Below are 17,682 nucleotides of genomic sequence, written 5' to 3'. Positions count from 1 at the left end.
GGGAACCAAATCTCACGTGCAGGAGCCGCAGGACCACGGCCACTGAGCTGGAGCCCGTGACAGCGGAACCTGGGATTAAATCACTTGAGCTCCTGCACGGCCACCAGTGTCTCCTGCCACTGTCCTCCCCAGCTGCAGATCCCCCTGCCCTCCTGGCTTCTCTCCCCTTCCTCCGTCTGCTTCTGGGGCCCGGCCTCTGTTCTCTCTTCTCTGTGGCTTCCAAACGTCCGGTTCGTAAACTTTTGGTGTGTTTTTAAAAACGGCCTGGGTGGTGGCTTTTGAAAACTCACCTCACTCTCTGAGTGAGCAAACACAAGTAAAATGATCATTATTATGATTTGTTTTCCCCATTATAGGAGAAATTTTATTACTTAAAAAATTTTTATTGGTGCATTCTAATCATACGCAATAGTGGGATTTCTTGTTACATATTCGTACACTACACAACACAGTAATATAATTTATTAATTTTGATGATCACTTATTTTATTTATTTATTTTTAAATATCTTTATTTTATTTATTTATTTTTATGAGGTGCTGAGGATCGAACCCAGTGCCTTGCACATGCCAGGTGAGCGCTCTACCACTGAGCCACAACCTGATCATTTATTTTAATATGCTGTTCACTCCGCCTTTTTGGTGACAAAGGAAGCTTTTGATCTATATAGCCAGAGCCTCACAACTGGAATCTGCATGAGAACGTCCTAAGGTCAAAGGATGAATTTTTTGTTGTTTTTTTTTCCAAAGAGAGAGAGAGAGAGAGTTTTTTTAATATTTATTTTTTAGTTTTCGGCGGACACAACATCTTTGTATGTGGTGCTGAGGATCGAACCCGGGCCGCAAGCATGCCAGGTGAGCGCACTACCGCTTGAGCCACATCCCTAGCCCAAAGGATGAGTTTTTAATGCTTGATTTGGGGGCAAAGAAATAGATTCTAGGAGAGCACTGAAGCTCTGAAGCTTGGGATTACAGTCCAAAAGGTACAGAAACCTTTGTACCTAAAGCTTGAGCTCTTCCAATGACAAAAGCCACACGCTTACACGGCTCCATGGGAGTGTTCTCTCCAAGGACCTAGTCCACACTCCAAAGCTCTTATGTGTGCCCAGCTGACGGGGCCCCAGGAGGCTCTGCAGCAGCAGAATGCAGCGCAGAGTGTCACCTCCGTGGTGTCCTTTTGGGAGTTCACGGCAAGTTCATTGCAATTTAAAGAATTACATAAAAACACCCTTATGGAGCTGAAAAGCTATGACTAATAGTGAATTAGAGCAAACACTGGCCAATTTCCTAATGATTAACGCTCAATCTGTTGCCTGGAAGAAGCAACAGAGGATGTCGGGAACAGCCATGGCTGAAATAGTTAACATGTGGGGAACAATTTGCACTTTATAGAGATTTTTCCACTTAAACCTCATGTCCTCTTTAAAAAAAAAAAAAAAAAAAAAGATCATTTCCCCAATTCTGCCCAGGAAGAAACACATTCAGGGATTCAGGGACATGAAGGAAGCTGACATGCAGCAGGTGGCCGGGCTGACTCTCCTGGCACCTAAGCAGGACCCTGTGCAAGTTTCAAGGCCAAAGGACACTAGCTGGAGAACTGCTGGGCCCCTATGTGTCCAGCGCATATCAATGCAGTTACAAGAAAGAAGCCGGCTGCAGGTCAGGCCCTGGTGAGACCCACCGTGTGAAAAGGGAGGTGAAAGGAGAGAAAGGGCTTCGAGGCTGCGCTCCCCTCGCCTGGGTGCTGACCTGTTCAGTCCGCCTGCACTGTGTTCAATCTGTGCACAAAGCACAGAGACAAAGCAGAATGCACATGAGCGCCTTGTGAAAGTGGGAAAGCATTTGATAAGCGTCAGTCAATTGCACATCTCAAATGGAAAGACGTTTGTTTTGCGGAGACTCAGTGTGATCCACCCCAGCCCTTTTAAGATGTCATCATTCCCACGTTTGCATCAAAACGTTACACTTAAAAAAAAAAAAAAGAAAAGAAACAACTTACTATTGTCCTATACTTACAAAAATAAAATGAGACATTTCCTTTTGAGAGCCAAGAGCTCTTATGAATTAAGTAGGATTTACTGGAACTTAACGAAGGACAGAAAGAAGAAATTTGCAGCAAGAAGGGCAGAGAGAGCAGCCCTGTGGGAGATGGCACAGTAACACTGTACATTTTTTAGCGCTTCAGGCAGGTCAAGTGCCTTTGGTGTATAAATGGATAAAAGTTACTCCTTCCTCCTTTTCTTCAGTTTGCTACCCCCATGCCCAAACCCCAAACCTCCACAGTTGTGAAAATAAAATTGCTCTTCAGTTCCATTATATGTGCATTCAAGAATCCTTGCCCATTTAAATTTTGGACAAAATTTAAATGGGCAGTGGAGACTGGTGACCAGGAAAGATGACAATCTTCTTATGGTCAGAGAATGACTCTAAACAGAAGAAGGTACAATTCTGTCTTTCATCAGGCGATTTGGAGTCCAGAGATGGTTTCCCAAAATTTTGCAAAGAGATCCCAAACTTTAGCAATCAGAACAGAGATTTGGCAGGGAGCTCTTATGCATGACCAGAGATTTTTCTGATGACTTCGTCTGTCATGACAGTCAGGGTGACTCATGCTAGATTAAACAATTATCCTCTCAACAAACACTTACCGGGCATCAACTGGGAACTGGGTGCTGAGTGGAGCCCTGCAGGCGCCATAGGCAGCCAAGTCCCACCTGGCTCTTGTCCACAAAGAATGAAATACCTAATTCTTTAATTTGACACCAAAGATTGAACTCAGGGGCCCTTAACCACTGAACACATCCCCACATCCTTTTTATCTTTCAGTTGGAGACAGGGTCTCACTAAGTTGCTCAGGGCCTCATTAAGTTGCTGAGGCTGGCTGTGAACTTGCTGTCCTGCTGCTTCAGCCTCCCCAGCCCTGGGGATACCAAATTTTGATGAAGTCCGATAATGCGTTTCAACAAGAAAGTGAAGAAATGCTCCTATCTATATCACTATCTAAAACCACATCTTTGTGGCAAAACACAAGTCATTTTTAGGAAGGCTGGTGGTCTTCCAGAATCTCAAGAGATTTTTCCTGGTTAAGACTTAAAACACAGCTTCTATTTAACACCTACATTTCAGTGGATCTGAATGACAAAGAAACTTTATAAATAAATTTTTAAAAACCCAAATAAGGGCTGAGCACGTGGCCTGGCAGTAGAGTGCTTGCTTAGCACACATGTGGCCCTGAGTTCCACCCCCAGCCTCTCAATGGATCAACAGGTCAGTCAGTAAAATACGAAACCCACTGCAGCCAGGTCTGGCTTCCTACCCTTCAAGTCGTGTGTGTGACCTGGCACTGGTTTCTGCCCACTTGCAAGCTCTGCTCTTCTAACAAGGGACACCCTTTCCACAGGACGCTGGCCATCTGGAAGCAAGGCCGCCGGCCTCTCGCTGGGCACAGAGCACTTCTAAACTAAGGCTTCCTGCTCCAGTTTTGTTCTCTTGGTCTCCCTTCTCGCTCTGTCCTGCTGCAATGCTCTACTCCTGCACTGAGAGAAAAGGGGTGTCTTTTTCCTGATCCCAGGGAAGCAGCACTCCATGTCTGCCCCACATTCCACACTGCAAGGTAGGACCTACAGCCCCTTTTCCTTGGACTAGTGCAAGTGAAAACTTCCCCAGGCATTCTATACCAAGACTCCAATCCCAGAGAAGTCTTAATTGGCAGCACAAAGCACCCCCGCTGGGCACTGGACGACTTCCAAGGAGGATTTTGTTCTTAAGCCCTAGGCTGAAAACCCCCGGAGAAAAGAAAACAGACACATACCCATGCACACCCGCAGATGCCTGGGCTTGGTTCATCCGGACGGGACCCCAATGACAGAAAACACGTCCTGGAGACTGTGGCATGTTTGAAATGACCCAGAAGCTGCTTCAGTCCTGATATTCAGAACGCCCCGCGAGCGGCTTTCTCTGCTGGGATTCCTCTCCCGAGCAGAGATCCAGGGAGAGACACCAGGGAGGCCAATAGCTGCTGCTCCTCCCATTTCCAGCTCTCAGGGGATGGGGACTCTCACCCAGGAAAGCCACGGAAGCAGGAGTCACTCAGTCTGCACCACAGGTCCAGCTGGCAGCTTTACACTGACCGCAGCCTAGCACGCGGACTCGATGGATTCTTTTGTAAATCAAAATGAAAAGTCTAAGGAGGCCTTCAGATGTTTCTGGAAAGAGGGTAACTGTTCTGATGCTAGGACACACATATGTGATGCTTACAAATCCTGATTTCTCCTTACAAAACACTGCTGAGGAACAGCCACCTAAGAGCCCTTGTCTTCCTGCCTGGAACCCAGCAGGGGAGATGGGGCTGCTTGTGGCATAGGCCTGTCACTTTGGCTGGAGTTGGCCCTGGACCCCTTACTAGTGGGCAGTTCTGCCTCCTGGACTTACAGCCTGCCACAGATCTCTGCTCAGAATCACCCTCACCCCTGACCATGCTCCTGCTTCTACAGGTAGCCCACACATAAGCAGGGGATAAAGTGGACACCCTCCACATTCTGGCCACATCATGCATTTTTACTGAGGAGAAGCCACAGGTTGGCCTGGAAATCTTTGCAGGAAGCAGTATGGCATAATGCAAGGGACATGGGCTCTGGGGACAGAGACCCAGGTGGCCAGGAAGGGCTCATGTTCCTTCCCACTCTCTCATCACAAGACCCCTGGACAAGTCACCTCACTTTCCTGAGCCTTAGTTTTCTCATTGCAAGATAGTAATGATATCTACCTTGCTGGGATGTCTTGAGTGTCAGAGATGATGGTACTAAACAGCTGGTCACTCGCTTTTGTTACTATCAAAAATCACTTCTACCATCATCAATAGTTTAAAGAGGGGGTAGAGTGCCCACTAACGCCTCCCTATTGCTTTCCCATCCTGTAGGCAAGTGTCAATTGGAATCCATTTACTTCTTCAGTCAACTTCAGAAATCTCACCCCCAGCCTCATCTTTCCCTGAATAAATGCTTCAAATCATTAGAACCCAAAATTCAATCTTCCAGGAATTCTAACAATCATGCCAATTAATCCTAGGAAGGCTATAAAAAAAATCTCACAAACATCAGCATTATTGCACGTTCAAGTTACTCTGTAGCAAACATGAAGACTTACAAAATCAGAGAGCAAGAATGCTCACCAGGAAGGAAGGACGAAAGGGGATGAAGGCCAGAAATGGTATCTACGTGGCAATTATTACCTCTATTGATTTTCTCTGAAAAAAATTTATTTGCATTCTAAATATATGAAGCTATGAATTATAAACCTTTCTTTTCTTCAAGAATAAAGGGGAAGAATCTCATTTCTTCATTAACCATTTACTACTACAAAAGGTCAGTCTTGAAACTAAGCAAGTTGTTCTTAAATGACCACTGGTCAAAGAACTCACCAGGATGTTTAGGAAATATCTAGAGGCAACCAGAAACAAGAGCTGGACACAGCAGCCCTCCCAGGACATAGTGACTGCAGTCCCCAGAGAAGTGGCGATTGCTACAGAACAGAAACAAGGCCCCAAGTCTACCACAGGGAGCTGGAAAACAAGGGAGAATAAAGCCAAAAATCAGCATAAGGAAGAAACTAATAAAGATCACAGTAAAGACAGATGAATCAGAGAGGAGAAAATTGGAAAAAACAAAGCAAGAGTCTCCTCCTTCTCCTCCTCCCTCCTCCTCCCTCCCCCCTCTCCTCCTCCCTCCTCCCCCTCCCCCCTCTCCTCTTTTAAATCAATACCAATGAAAAACCCTTAAGTAAACTAAAAAAGAAAAAGAAGATTTAGGGGCTGGGGCTGTAGCTCAGAGGTAGAACACTTGCCTCGCACACATGAGGCACTGGGTTCAATCCTCAGCACCACATAAAAATAGATAAATAAATAAAGGTATTGTATCAACTACAAGTAAAAAATACTTACTAAAAAAGAGTTTTTTAAAAAGAAGATTTAAATATTTAAAATCAGAAATAAAAGAGGGAACATTAAAATCAATGTCACAGAAATAAAAAGAATTACAAGAGACCACTATGAATAATCACATGCCAACAAATTGGATAAGTAAAGGAAGTGGATAAATTCCCAGATGCATAAAACCTAACAAGACTGAATCAAAAGAAATAAACAATATGAATGGGCCTGTAATCAGCGAGGAAAATGAAGCAGTGACCAAAAGTCTCCACCAGTGAAAAGCCATGGAGCTAGATGGTTTCACTACAGAATCTATCAGACATTTAAAGAAAAATTGATACCAATCCTCCTTAAACTCTTTCAAAGAGCTGAAGAAGAGGAAACTGCTGCAAATTTCATCTTATGAGACCAGCCTTACTCTAATATCAGAACCAAAGACTTGACAAGAAAACTAAAGACTAACACCTTTGATGAATATTGATGAAAGACTCCTCAACAATACATCAGCAAACCCACAGTACGTTGAAAGGACTGCATAGCATGACAACTCAGATGTGTGTCTGGAATGAAGAATGGTTCAATGTGTAAACATCAAGGGGTGAGTATACCACATTAACAGAATAAAAGGTAAAAACTGGATGATCATCTTGATTGATGCAGAAGAAGCATTTGACAAATTTAATACCCTGTCATGATAAAAACTGTCCACGAATCAGAAGCACATTACTTCAACATAATAAAAGTCATGTATAGGGAGTCTACAGCTATGGGCTGGGGCTGTTGCTCAGTGGGAGAGCACCTGCTTTGCATATGTCAGGGCCTGGGTTCAGTCCTAAGCACCACGTAGAAATGAATAAATAAAGATATTGTTTCCATCTACAACTAAATAAATATTTTAAAAAGAAGAAGGTACAGCTGATATCACTCAATGGTGAAAGACAGAAAGCTTTTCCTCTAATATTAGGAAGAAGGCAAGAAAGCTCACGCTTGCCATCGTGATTATTCAATATAGCACTAGAATCAGACAAGAAATAAAAGGCACCCAAACAGGAAAGGAAAGTGCGCACAGATGACAAGATCTTACATATAGAGAGAGACCCCTGAAGATCCCACAAAAAACTGCTAAAACTAATAAATGACTTCAGAACATTGCAGCATACAAAACTGACACACAAAAATCAGATTTATGTCTATGCAATAACAATGCCCAACTGGAAAAGGAAATTATAAATGGAAAGAAATCCCATGCTCATGGATTGAAAGACTCCATACTGTTCAAATGTCCACATTCTTCAATCCAAACCACAGACTCAGTGCAATCCCTATGAAAGTCTCAATGGACTTTTTTAAAAAAATTTTAAACAGATACAACATTTTTTATACCTTTATTTTATTTATTCATTTTTATGTGGTGCCGAGGATCGGACCCAGGGCCTCTCACACACGCCAGGCAGGCGCTCTACCACTGAGCTACAACCACAGCCCCTCAATGGAATTTTTTGCACAAATAGAAAAACTACCCTAACATTCATAAGAATTCTCAAGGGAGTTCAAATAACCAAACGATCTTGGGGAAAAAGATAATAAAGTTGGAGGTCTCACATTTTCTGATTTTAAAACATACTAAAAGGCAATGGTAATCTAAGAAATACAGTACCAGCAATACAGTCAGCTATAGAGACTGATGGCCCAGAACAGAGAACCCAGAAAGAACCCTGGCATCCACAGCCAAGTGGTTCTCATCAAGGATGTCAAGACTACACGGTGAGTGAAGAGGTATCTCTCCCACAGACGGTGCTGGGGGAGCTGCAGACACACAAGCAATGGCGTGGAGCTCAATCCCGACTTACACCCAAACAAACAAGCGAAAGCTCACTCAACATGGATTAAAGACCTAAACATAACCTGGAAAGCTGCAGAGCTTCCTGTTGTGAAGGATTATCCACATGTAGGGGAGAGGCTTCAGGTCACTGGATTGGGTGGGGATTTCTTGGATATGGCACCAAAAAGTACAGGCAACAGAAGCAAAAATAACCTGCATGGCAGGTTATGATGTGCATGTACCTAAAAATTTCTGCATGTTGAAGAAAATGATCAACAGAATGAAGAAGCCATTCAGGGAATGAGAAAAAAAAAACTTGGAAATCACATATCCAGTAAGTGGCTAATAACCAGAAAACATAAGGATGTCTACAACTCAAAGATAACAACAGCAAAATGACCTGACCTAAATGTGGGCCATGGTCTTGGATAGACACTCCTCCAAGGAAGACCTCAGATGGCCCACATGCATAGGAAAATGTGCTTTGCATCACCAACCACAGAAGGAAGATCCAAACTACCAGGAACTACCAGCCACATCCATGTGGATGGCACGATCAGAACAGAAAATAAAAAGCACAGATGAGGATCAGGGAACTGGGGAGTCCTTGTGGGAATGTAAAATGCTGTTCTAATTATGGAAAATAGTGTGGAGGACACTAAAAACCTAAAGGTAGAATGACTGTGTGATCCAGACATCCACCCCTGCACGCACTCCCAAGAGAACTGAATGCAGGGTCTCAAAGGCACACATGCACACCCATGGTCACAGAGCATTATAGGCAAAGTGTGGAAGCAACCCAGCATCCATCAACAGAATGGATAAAAAAGCGCACGACACACATCCAATGGAATATTACCCAGCCTTAAAAATGAAACTACTCACCTGCTATGACATGGACGAATCTTAAGGACATTATGCCACGCAAAATAAATAGGCTAGTCACAAAAGGACCATCGACTCCACTCACTTGGGACAAAGCAGGGGGTAGCCACCAAGGGCTGTGCGGAGGGGAGCAGGGACAGCTGTTAAGGAACGCAGAGTGTCAGTCTTACAATATGGAAGCGCTCTAGAGATGTCTTGCGCTCAGTAGGAATATGCGCAGCCGCTGCCAAACTGCACTCTGAAGTCGAGAGGCAAATTCAATGCCACGTGTTTCTTACCATAGTGAAAAAGCCTACCAGATGGAAACCTGCATCTTAAACAAGCAAGTCAATCTTGTTAATCTCACATCCAGATGAGTCAGTCCTACCCATGCTGCCATTTAGAATCCAGGTCATTTTGTGTTGGTTACAAATAGAAGTTATTTAAACGAGTACTAAATAGATGTAAGACGAGGCCAACAGTTGCCTTTTAAAGGTCTGAAGATCACTGCACAAACAATTTTCTTAAAAATTCATGGAAACTAAATTCGTGAAACTCAATGTGATGAAACCCAGCAGAACCTGCGAGGCAAAGGACGGCCTTTACTATAAACTCTGTGTCTTCAAAGATGCCAGACATTTGTTTAACGTGGCATCGGCTCAGCACCCATTCTGAAGCTTGACATAATTATTCAAAACCCAGTTGTACCTTGTCACCTTTGGCCCGGTAAAACATCCTCTCCGTATCGGTGATGTGACCCACTCACTCTTCGTCTCAGATACCCAAAACCCAACACATGGTCGACACTGGAACCCACAAGCCGGGTCTCCACTTGGTACAGGTAATTAAAGCACTGTCCACGGCACTCCTGGAAAGCCTGGGGACGCTCTGTGGCCCCTGCTGCAGGCATGACCCACAGCCTGGCTGAGCACTGGGTGTCACCACAGGACACCTTCTTCCTTCAGGGGCCTGTGAATAATAAAGTGCTCTGGGCAGGTTGAGTCACCTGATGTGTCCCAGCCAACGACATGAACCCAACTTCTTCCCAGGGCAGGGCTCCCCCAAGAGTGGCTATCTTGGTCAGTATAAACTGGACATGGGTCAGACAAGAGCCACAGAGGCGTTTTCCAGTACAAACAAGTTTCCTGTGAGAGGGACACAGTTGGACACAGGCCTCAGGCCTCTGCCAAGACAAAGAAGTCTCGCGTGAAAGGCTCCCTGCGAACATCCACAGCCAAACCCCCAGGGCCGGGCAGGAGAGCTCAGGGCCACTTTCTAGAAAGACCCTGAGAGTCATCCTTCCGAGCCCACAGGCACTGCAGGGCAGGCCACCAACCCCCAGCGCCAAGGCCATGGGTGTGCTAAGGGACGCGCCCAGTGTGACAAGCCCGGGAGCCAGAGCTGCACAAGAGCTTCTTCAAGGTTTCCATAACGTGTGAGCACTCAGTACTCAATTCCCACAGCCTGCGAGTTAGACTGGCTATAAACATTAACATTTTAATATGACAATTATGAAACAACAGAAAAGTTAAGAGAAACTGCGATCTGGCAAATGACACCAATATCTAGAACTCTGCTGTTAGACACTAGTTAGCAGGAGCCTATCCGAACTTTACAGATAGGAATATAGAAGTCGCTATGGCAATCTGAATACTGCGTATTTGGGAATACTGCGGATTCAGGAACAACACAGTCACTTTTACCTACACTGTAGTCCCATTTGCTTTTATAAAGAGACCCCAAAATGAAAACACAGAATGGCACCCTGTGGTTGTAGCCAGTGATTCACAGACAATTACATCTAAAACAAGAACACTACACTATACAGCTCCCGGAACGGCTGGACTTCAAGTTCCAACTCACACGAAAAACTAGGGACTGTCACATAAAAGGTCACATCCCTTCAAAATCTAAGAAGGGACTGCTTTAGAATTGAGCTAAGGCACTCGCGTGGCCTACCTTTTGGTTGCGGGCACAGGGGTTTCCTTCCTGGCCCCGGAGGGGGACGGCAGGGAGCCGCTGGGTTTCTTTGGTAACACGGTGCCATTGTTGATGGTGGTTCTTAAAGGCAGGGTCTGCACCAGTGGTCTTGCTGTAAGACAAGCAGAAGAGGAATCAGAGCGTCCCCTGTAAGTGGTGCTGTACAGAACTTAAGCTCATGTAGAAAGGAAGAGGACGCCCATGTCTGGAATCCTTGCAGAGCTGGGTGTGGTGTGCCCGCTACGACCCCCGGGGACTAGGGGTCCAGGTGGGAGAATGGCAAGCTCCAGGCCAGCCTGGGCAACTTAAGGAGACCCTGTCTTAAAATACACAGTGAAGGGCTGGAGGTGGCTCAGTGGGAGAGTGCCCTGGGTTCAACCCCAGTCCTGGAAAATGAAAACAGCCAGAGAGCTGACGCAGGGAGGAAGGCAAGTCCTCCACCACGCGGTGCTCCTCAACCCGGAGGCCAGCTCACACCCCACACAGAAAGGAGCTCAGTGAAACGTGCAAACGGGGCTGGGGCTGGGGCTCAGCAGTAGATCGTTCGCCTAGCCCTGGGTCAATCCTCAGCACCACATAAAAATAAGTAAAATGAAGGTATTTTGTCCAACTACAACTAAAAAATAAATATTAAAAAAAGTGCAAAACTCTGACTTTCTAGAAGCAAGCACCTAGGGTCTGGTGATGGGATTATAGATACATCACCCAAAGCACGATTCATGAAAGAAAAAAATGGACAGCACGAGCCTCATTGAAATTCTCTTAAATTCCTGAAAGACACTTAAGAGGATGAAAGTACAAGTCATTGACTGGGAGAAAATAGTTGTGAACTACATACCTGATAAAGGGCTTGCATAAAGAAAATAAAAGGAACTCTCAAAATTCAACAACAAGAAAATAAACAGCCCAGTGTAAAAAAACAGGCAAAAGATCTGAAGACTTCTCACCAAAGATGTACAGATGGCAAATAAGCATATGAAAAGACACTCCCCATCACCTGTCATTAGGGAAATGCAAATTAAAACAATAATGAGATACCTCTACACACCTAGTAGAAGGGCTGAAATCCAGAACAGGTCAGACACCCTTGCTGGCCAGGACGCTGGGTCCCGGGACCCTCCTTCCTTGCTGGAGGGAAAGCAGTCAACACAGCCATTTCGGAAGACAGTCTGGCAGTTTATAAAGCTAAACATAGGCTTACCATATGATCCAGCGATTGTGCTGACACTAGGTATTTACCCATTCCATCTGAAAACTTATGTCTACACAAACCTGCATGTAAATATTTAGAGCAGCTTCATTTGTGACTGTCATAAACTGGAAACAATCAAGATTCCCCTGGACAGGTAAACAGAGAAACAAAGTGCTCTCGTCACAGAGTGGACATGACTTGGGATTTAAAAGGGACAAACCAAGGTACCAATAGCGTGGTTGAGTGAGCCACGCTGGGAGTTTGTGTCATTCCATTCACATGACATTCTGGAAGGGCACATTGGCTGAGGCTGGTGTGGGGTCGAGCAGGAGACGTTCTAGGTTATTCTGTGATGCTGTGGTGGTGGATATATGTACCACGCCTTGTGAAAACCCAGAGACCCACCAAGAGTGGAACTGGATGTAACCAAGTAAAATCCAACGTGAAGATGGGGATCCGTGACGGAATGCAGATTGCAAACAAGAATCTACCTCCATTACAAAAACTTTTTTTTTTTTTTTCCAGCACTGAGGATTGAGCCCAGGACCTCCTGGAGGCTAGGCAAGTGCTCTGTCACACCTCCAGCCACACCTCCAGCCCAACCCTACTGCAAATGCATGCCACAACCCCGCTGAGCAGGGTGAGGGGAAGTGACCACCTGGAAACTCTGGAGGTCAGAAGAGACTGGAAGACAAAGACAGAGGAATTGCGCAGAGCACGGTGTGCTGGTGGTGACCAGCCCTGGGAGGCAGTGGTGATGGTAGGAGCAGGGTCTCTCACTGGTGGAGATGAGTGACAGATAGGCAAGGGCGAGATAAGGAGAGAAACACTCAGCGACAGAGAACTCCCAAACCTGGGATTGAGGGGGCAGGCCAAAGGGACATAGGAGCCAACTGAAAGTTCCCAGTGGCCAAAGCTGGAACAGAGCACTGGATTGTAACCAAAGGGCAGTGTAGGTATTCATAAGCACAGACTGAAAAATAAATGACTGCACTCACCCCACCCCCCAAAATGAAATTAAATAAATGGTTGCACGACTAAACAGGGACACCCCCAGGCAGAATGACAGTGTCCATGTTCTTGACTTTTATAGGTACTCCCTCCAGAAGGCAGGGCTCAACTCCCACTCCTTCAGTGTGGGTGGCCCAGTGACTTCCTTCCAAACAGGACACAAGGTGGAGCAGGGAAAGCCTGACCCCTCACAAGGTGGTCAACAGGGCAGAGGAGAGTCACGCCCACGACCTGTACCCCCCTGTACCCCGGCAGGAGATGGGAAGAGAGTGACACTCGCCATGGTCTTCCTGCCTGAAACCACAACCCGAGGCTCACCAGGAGTGCAGAAGGCGACCCCCTACACTGAAGGCCAAGGAACCCCCGACCAGAATTCCCCCAAACTGCCCAGACATCAAAACAGGGGGCCTTGGGAGACAGATGACTAAGCAACATGGTGTCCTGGATGGATGGCTTCCTGGGACACAGCAAGGGCAGGGGCAGTGAGGAATCGTTAACACGGTACCAACAGCGGCCCCAGAGAATCGTGAGCAAGAAGGTCACTGGCACCGGGTCCAGGGGACTGCCTGCCCCTGCAACCCTTCGGTAAATATAAGCTATTCTGAAATAAAAGTTCATTTCAAAACACTAGCATGATTTACTTGTTAATCACAAAATTAAATCTGCCTTAAGTTCAGGGTCTTCAAACTACCCATGACAATTCCACACAAAATGCCAATTTTAAAATACCTTCTAGTGCTGAGGTAGAGGGACCTACTCCCTTGTTATTTTAATGCAAATAAAGTGGAAAGCCAGGAAGCCAGCACCAGGGAGCGGCCCCCCTTCGCTCCTGAACAGCCTGCCCGCCATGGGCCTGGCCCTCCTCAGTAGACACGTCGCGGCTCCCATCCAAGACTTCAGCCTCTCTCTCACATCTGCTCTCCTTCCTGCTGTCCGCCTCATCTCAGCCCCCTCTCTCGGCCCTACCCACCTTTCAGTCTCATCCATTCTTTAAGAATACACAGTGGCCGGAGTTATAGCTCAGCAGTAGAGCGCTTGCCTAGCACATGTGAGGCCCTGGGTTCGATCCTCAGCACCACATAAAAACAAATAAAGGTATTGTGTCCATCTACAACTAAAAATTATATATATATATATATATATATATTGAGCTCCTAATTTGGATGCACCAAATTTGCATCCACTGGGAACCTCAGAATATGGCTGTATTTGGAAACTGGGTCTTTGCAGGTGTTATCAAGGTAGGGAGCCAGATGAAACCATTGGATTGAGTGGTTCCTAAACACAGTGAGAGTTCCCTCGCAAGAAGGCCATGTGTGGACGCCCAGGGGAAGGCTGTGTGAAGAGGCAGGGACCAGCGTGATGTGTCTCCAGCTGAGGAGCGCCGAAGACTTCAGGAGCCACCAGAAGCTAGTGGAGCCGTGGAACAGCGCTCCCTTGGAGTACAGAAGGAACTACCTGCTGATACCTTGATTTGGGCCCAGAGAATGAGTGGGCTTTGGTGGCACTGTCCTTTTTGTCCCCACTGTTGCTCTCTCTGAGTCTCCCCTCTCGGCCTTCCAGCACCAGCACATCTCCCGCCATCTGCTTCTGTCCAATCCAGTCTCCTTACAGCTCTGGTCAGAACACCCCAGCAACACTCCTGTCTGCCAGGCAACCAGCGCAAGCTTCATGAAAGAAGGTTCGATGCATAAAAAATTGCTAGTGAGTTTTAAATTAAAGAGGCAGACTCTCGTTTACTTTTATTCCCAGCTCCAGGACAGCTTCTCCTAGCTCCCACCTCCAGCCACCTAATGCGGTGGAGAGGTTTACAGAAGAGACTAGCGAGAGAGGGAGTGCACGCCAGGGAGTGAGCTTTTATTGGGGAACAAAAAATTCAAGGGAAAATCCCATCCAATGAAGGTTAAGGGGGGCAGCATCCCAAGGTCAGGGCCAGCTATTGGGTCTTCGGGGCAGTGGCCAGGCACGCCTCTGCACGGACAAGCCCTCGTACCTGGGACAGGGTGGGGAAGGCTCTGACACGGCTGTGTCTAAGCGCCTCTCACCCAGCCAGGGAGGTAACTCAAATCACCTGCGAGGATGGCCTCCCACACTCCTGGGCCCTGGGGAGCCTGCTGCAGCACCTGCTGCAGGTGGTCAGTCCAGGCAAAATGCAACCGCTGGAACAACAGCAGTCCCCGAGCGCCTGGAGCTGGGCAGGGTCAGCAGCGTGGAGCACACGGCGTCTCCTGACCAGCACTGAGGCCTGGCCTGACTCCCACTTTACAACCAGGTCTCAGGAGAAGGGAGGCTGGCCTGCCCCCCGAGGGCTGGGCTTGCAGGCGTGCTCCACCATACCTGGCTGCTCGTTCCTTCTTGAATTATAGTTCAAATTCAGCCTCATAATAACCTAGCATTGACCTTCTCCCTAAAGCAGAAATAGGATTTTAAAAGCCTGTGTAATGAAAACTAAGTGCACACTGTACGGCGTATAAGAAATTTTACCTTAAAATCTACCAGAGTAGCATCAGAAGTAGACAGAACTACTGGAGCTGGGCTGAGAAATCAGGGAAGGATAGAGGGAGAAGGGAGGGAGGGCCAGGGAGCACCCTTGAGATGAGGCTGGGAAGCTCCCCCACTGGCAAGATCACTTCCAGCCACACCCCCCATGTGTGACACCACTGGCCTCTCCCACACCAGCATCACCCCAGCTCCAACAGTGCACTGAACCCCGATTCTGCACGTGATGTCTCTCCAGGCTCCTTTCCTGTCACCAAATCACAAAAGCCTCAGGCTCTGAAGCCCTTCACATTCTCCCTTAGGGGAAGGAAGGGCAGCTGCCCTCCAGGCAGCAGGGACTTGAAACCTCAGAGGGGCCCACTGCTGAGGGCCTGGTCACGGCCTGTGGCGCTGAGGGAGGTGGGACCTTTGGGAGGTGGGGTCCAGCAGCAGAAGGAAGCAGGTCACTGGGGGCATCCCCTTACAAGGACAGTGTGACCTGGCCTCTTTTTGCTCTCTCTTTGCCTGCCGACCACCTTGGGCCACCTTGAGGTGAGCAGCTCCCTGCAGCACGTGCTCACTCTGTGATGTTCTGCCTCGCCACAGCCCAAGGCTACGGGCCAAGTGACCGTAGACTGAAACCTCTGAAACCAGGAGCAAAGTAAACCTTTCCTCCCGTAAGCGGGTCACCAGTAGCATTTGTCACAGCAGTGCAAAGCTGGCTGATGGAGCTTCCACTGAACAGGTTCCGCCTGGACCACGAGGACAGCAGGGAAGTGGAGCAGCCGTGGCCAATCACTTTCAGAGAAGTGCTCCTTAGAAACACGCCAGGGGCGGCGAGCCCGACTTCCTGCCCTAGTGCCCCGAGGCTCACTGCCTCACCCAGGCCTTGGCATCAGTGCAGAAAGAGTGATGGTGCCCATCCTGCAGCCTGGGAGTGAGGGACGGAGCTGAGAGCGGGCACGCGGAAGCGGCAGCTGATGAAGTGGCAGCTGATGTCCCGTAGCCACATCAGCATGGAGGAATGCTCCATTTTGGACACCAGGGTGCATCCTGAGTAGCATGAGTCATGGTGGAGGGACCTGAGGCGGCCCAGGGTGCTCCTGCGCACACCAGGAGAGCTGGAGGGAGACCCCAGTCACGCTCTCGCCCAGCATCACTTCTGCACTGATGCCAGGCAAAGGGAGGCAGGTGGCAGAGCAGGGAAGGGACTCAGGTGTAAGGTCAGGAACCAGGGCGCTGGTGCCTGCTATGTCCCCCACTGGCAGTGTGACCACAGGTGAGGCCCCTTGGGCCCTGCTTTCCTTGCCTACAGGGGAAAGGCTTCCATCTAAATGTTGCTGAGGGAATTTCCTGCTCTGCAGTCCATGCCCCTTCACAGGTGAGAAGAGCCTCTGTCAAGTGACACCTGAGGCTTGCAGTTGACCATGCTGCGTCCCTTCCCGTGGGCAGACTTCCAGGTCTGAGAGGCCTGAGGGACAGCAGCCAGAGCAAGAGGCAGAGCATGTGTGGCCGGTGGTTTCCTGATGCGCCCCACGCTGACCGACAGTGTCACCAACCACCCTGGGTCAAATTCCCTGCAGTCGCGCTCCAGTTAGGAGACGGAAAGATCTCTGGCTCTAACTAAAGCATGTCCAGGATGGCAGCAACGGAAACACTCCCCGAGCCGGGAGTGACATTTCTCCTCTCATCTTTCTTAATGGGAGTTTTGGGATACCTAGATTTCAAGAGGTACTAATCATGATGATATATTTTCAAAATCGCAGTTGCTGTAAATACAGAATTTCCAGTATAAGCTAGTCAAACCTACTAAAGCATATTATTATGGGATTAAGTATCAATCTAAAGATCAACCAATCCCTTTACCTTACATGATATTCATAACTCAGTGTATAATATCTGGTACCTACAACTTCCCATTATTTTGAGAAATAAATGTAATTATACAAAATATTATTTTGTCTATGATTATATGTGGAAATCTGAAGTTTAATTTAGTACATTTGACCATTATGCATCAGGAATCCCTAATTATCACTAGGCCAGGTGGGCCACATCTGTAATCCCCAGTACTTGGGAGGCTGAGGCAGAGGATATAAATAAAATAAAAAGAGCTGGGAAGGAAGTTCAATGGTAGAGCACTTGCCTAGCACGCATAAGGCCCTGGGTTCCATCACCAGTACTGCCAAAAAAGAAAAGAAAAGAAAGGAAGAATTCCTAAATATCTATTTCAAAATCTAAAAGATATCCATGTTTGGAATAGGAGAAGGCAACCTGGCTTTGCTAAACTGCACAACAAAATAGATGATTGCTGAGTGCTAGGGAAGATTCCTGTCGTCACCTCCACCAGGACCTAGCAAAATCACAGAAGCGTTTGTCCTCCCGCCCAACAACCCCACTTCTAGGAATC

General features: G+C 47.4%; 1 protein-coding gene across 6 annotated transcripts in view; it reads right to left on the bottom strand.

Annotated features, from left to right (window-relative positions):
• EML1 (EMAP like 1) overlaps positions 1 to 17,682 on the bottom strand; it is a 165,716-nt gene that overhangs the window by 47,719 nt on the left and 100,315 nt on the right. For all 6 annotated transcript variants that reach the window (XM_081291993.1, XM_081291994.1, XM_081291995.1 and 3 more), the window contains exon 3: positions 10,571 to 10,703. In XM_081291993.1, the coding sequence (XP_081148119.1) occupies positions 10,571 to 10,703 (133 nt within the window). The remainder of the gene's footprint in view (positions 1 to 10,570; positions 10,704 to 17,682) is intronic.

Source organism: Spermophilus citellus (assembly GCF_964194105.1).
Source record: "Spermophilus citellus genome assembly, chromosome: 4".
In the NCBI taxonomy this organism is placed as follows: Eukaryota; Metazoa; Chordata; class Mammalia; order Rodentia; family Sciuridae; genus Spermophilus; species Spermophilus citellus.
This window is presented reverse-complemented; position numbering and strand designations above follow the sequence as displayed.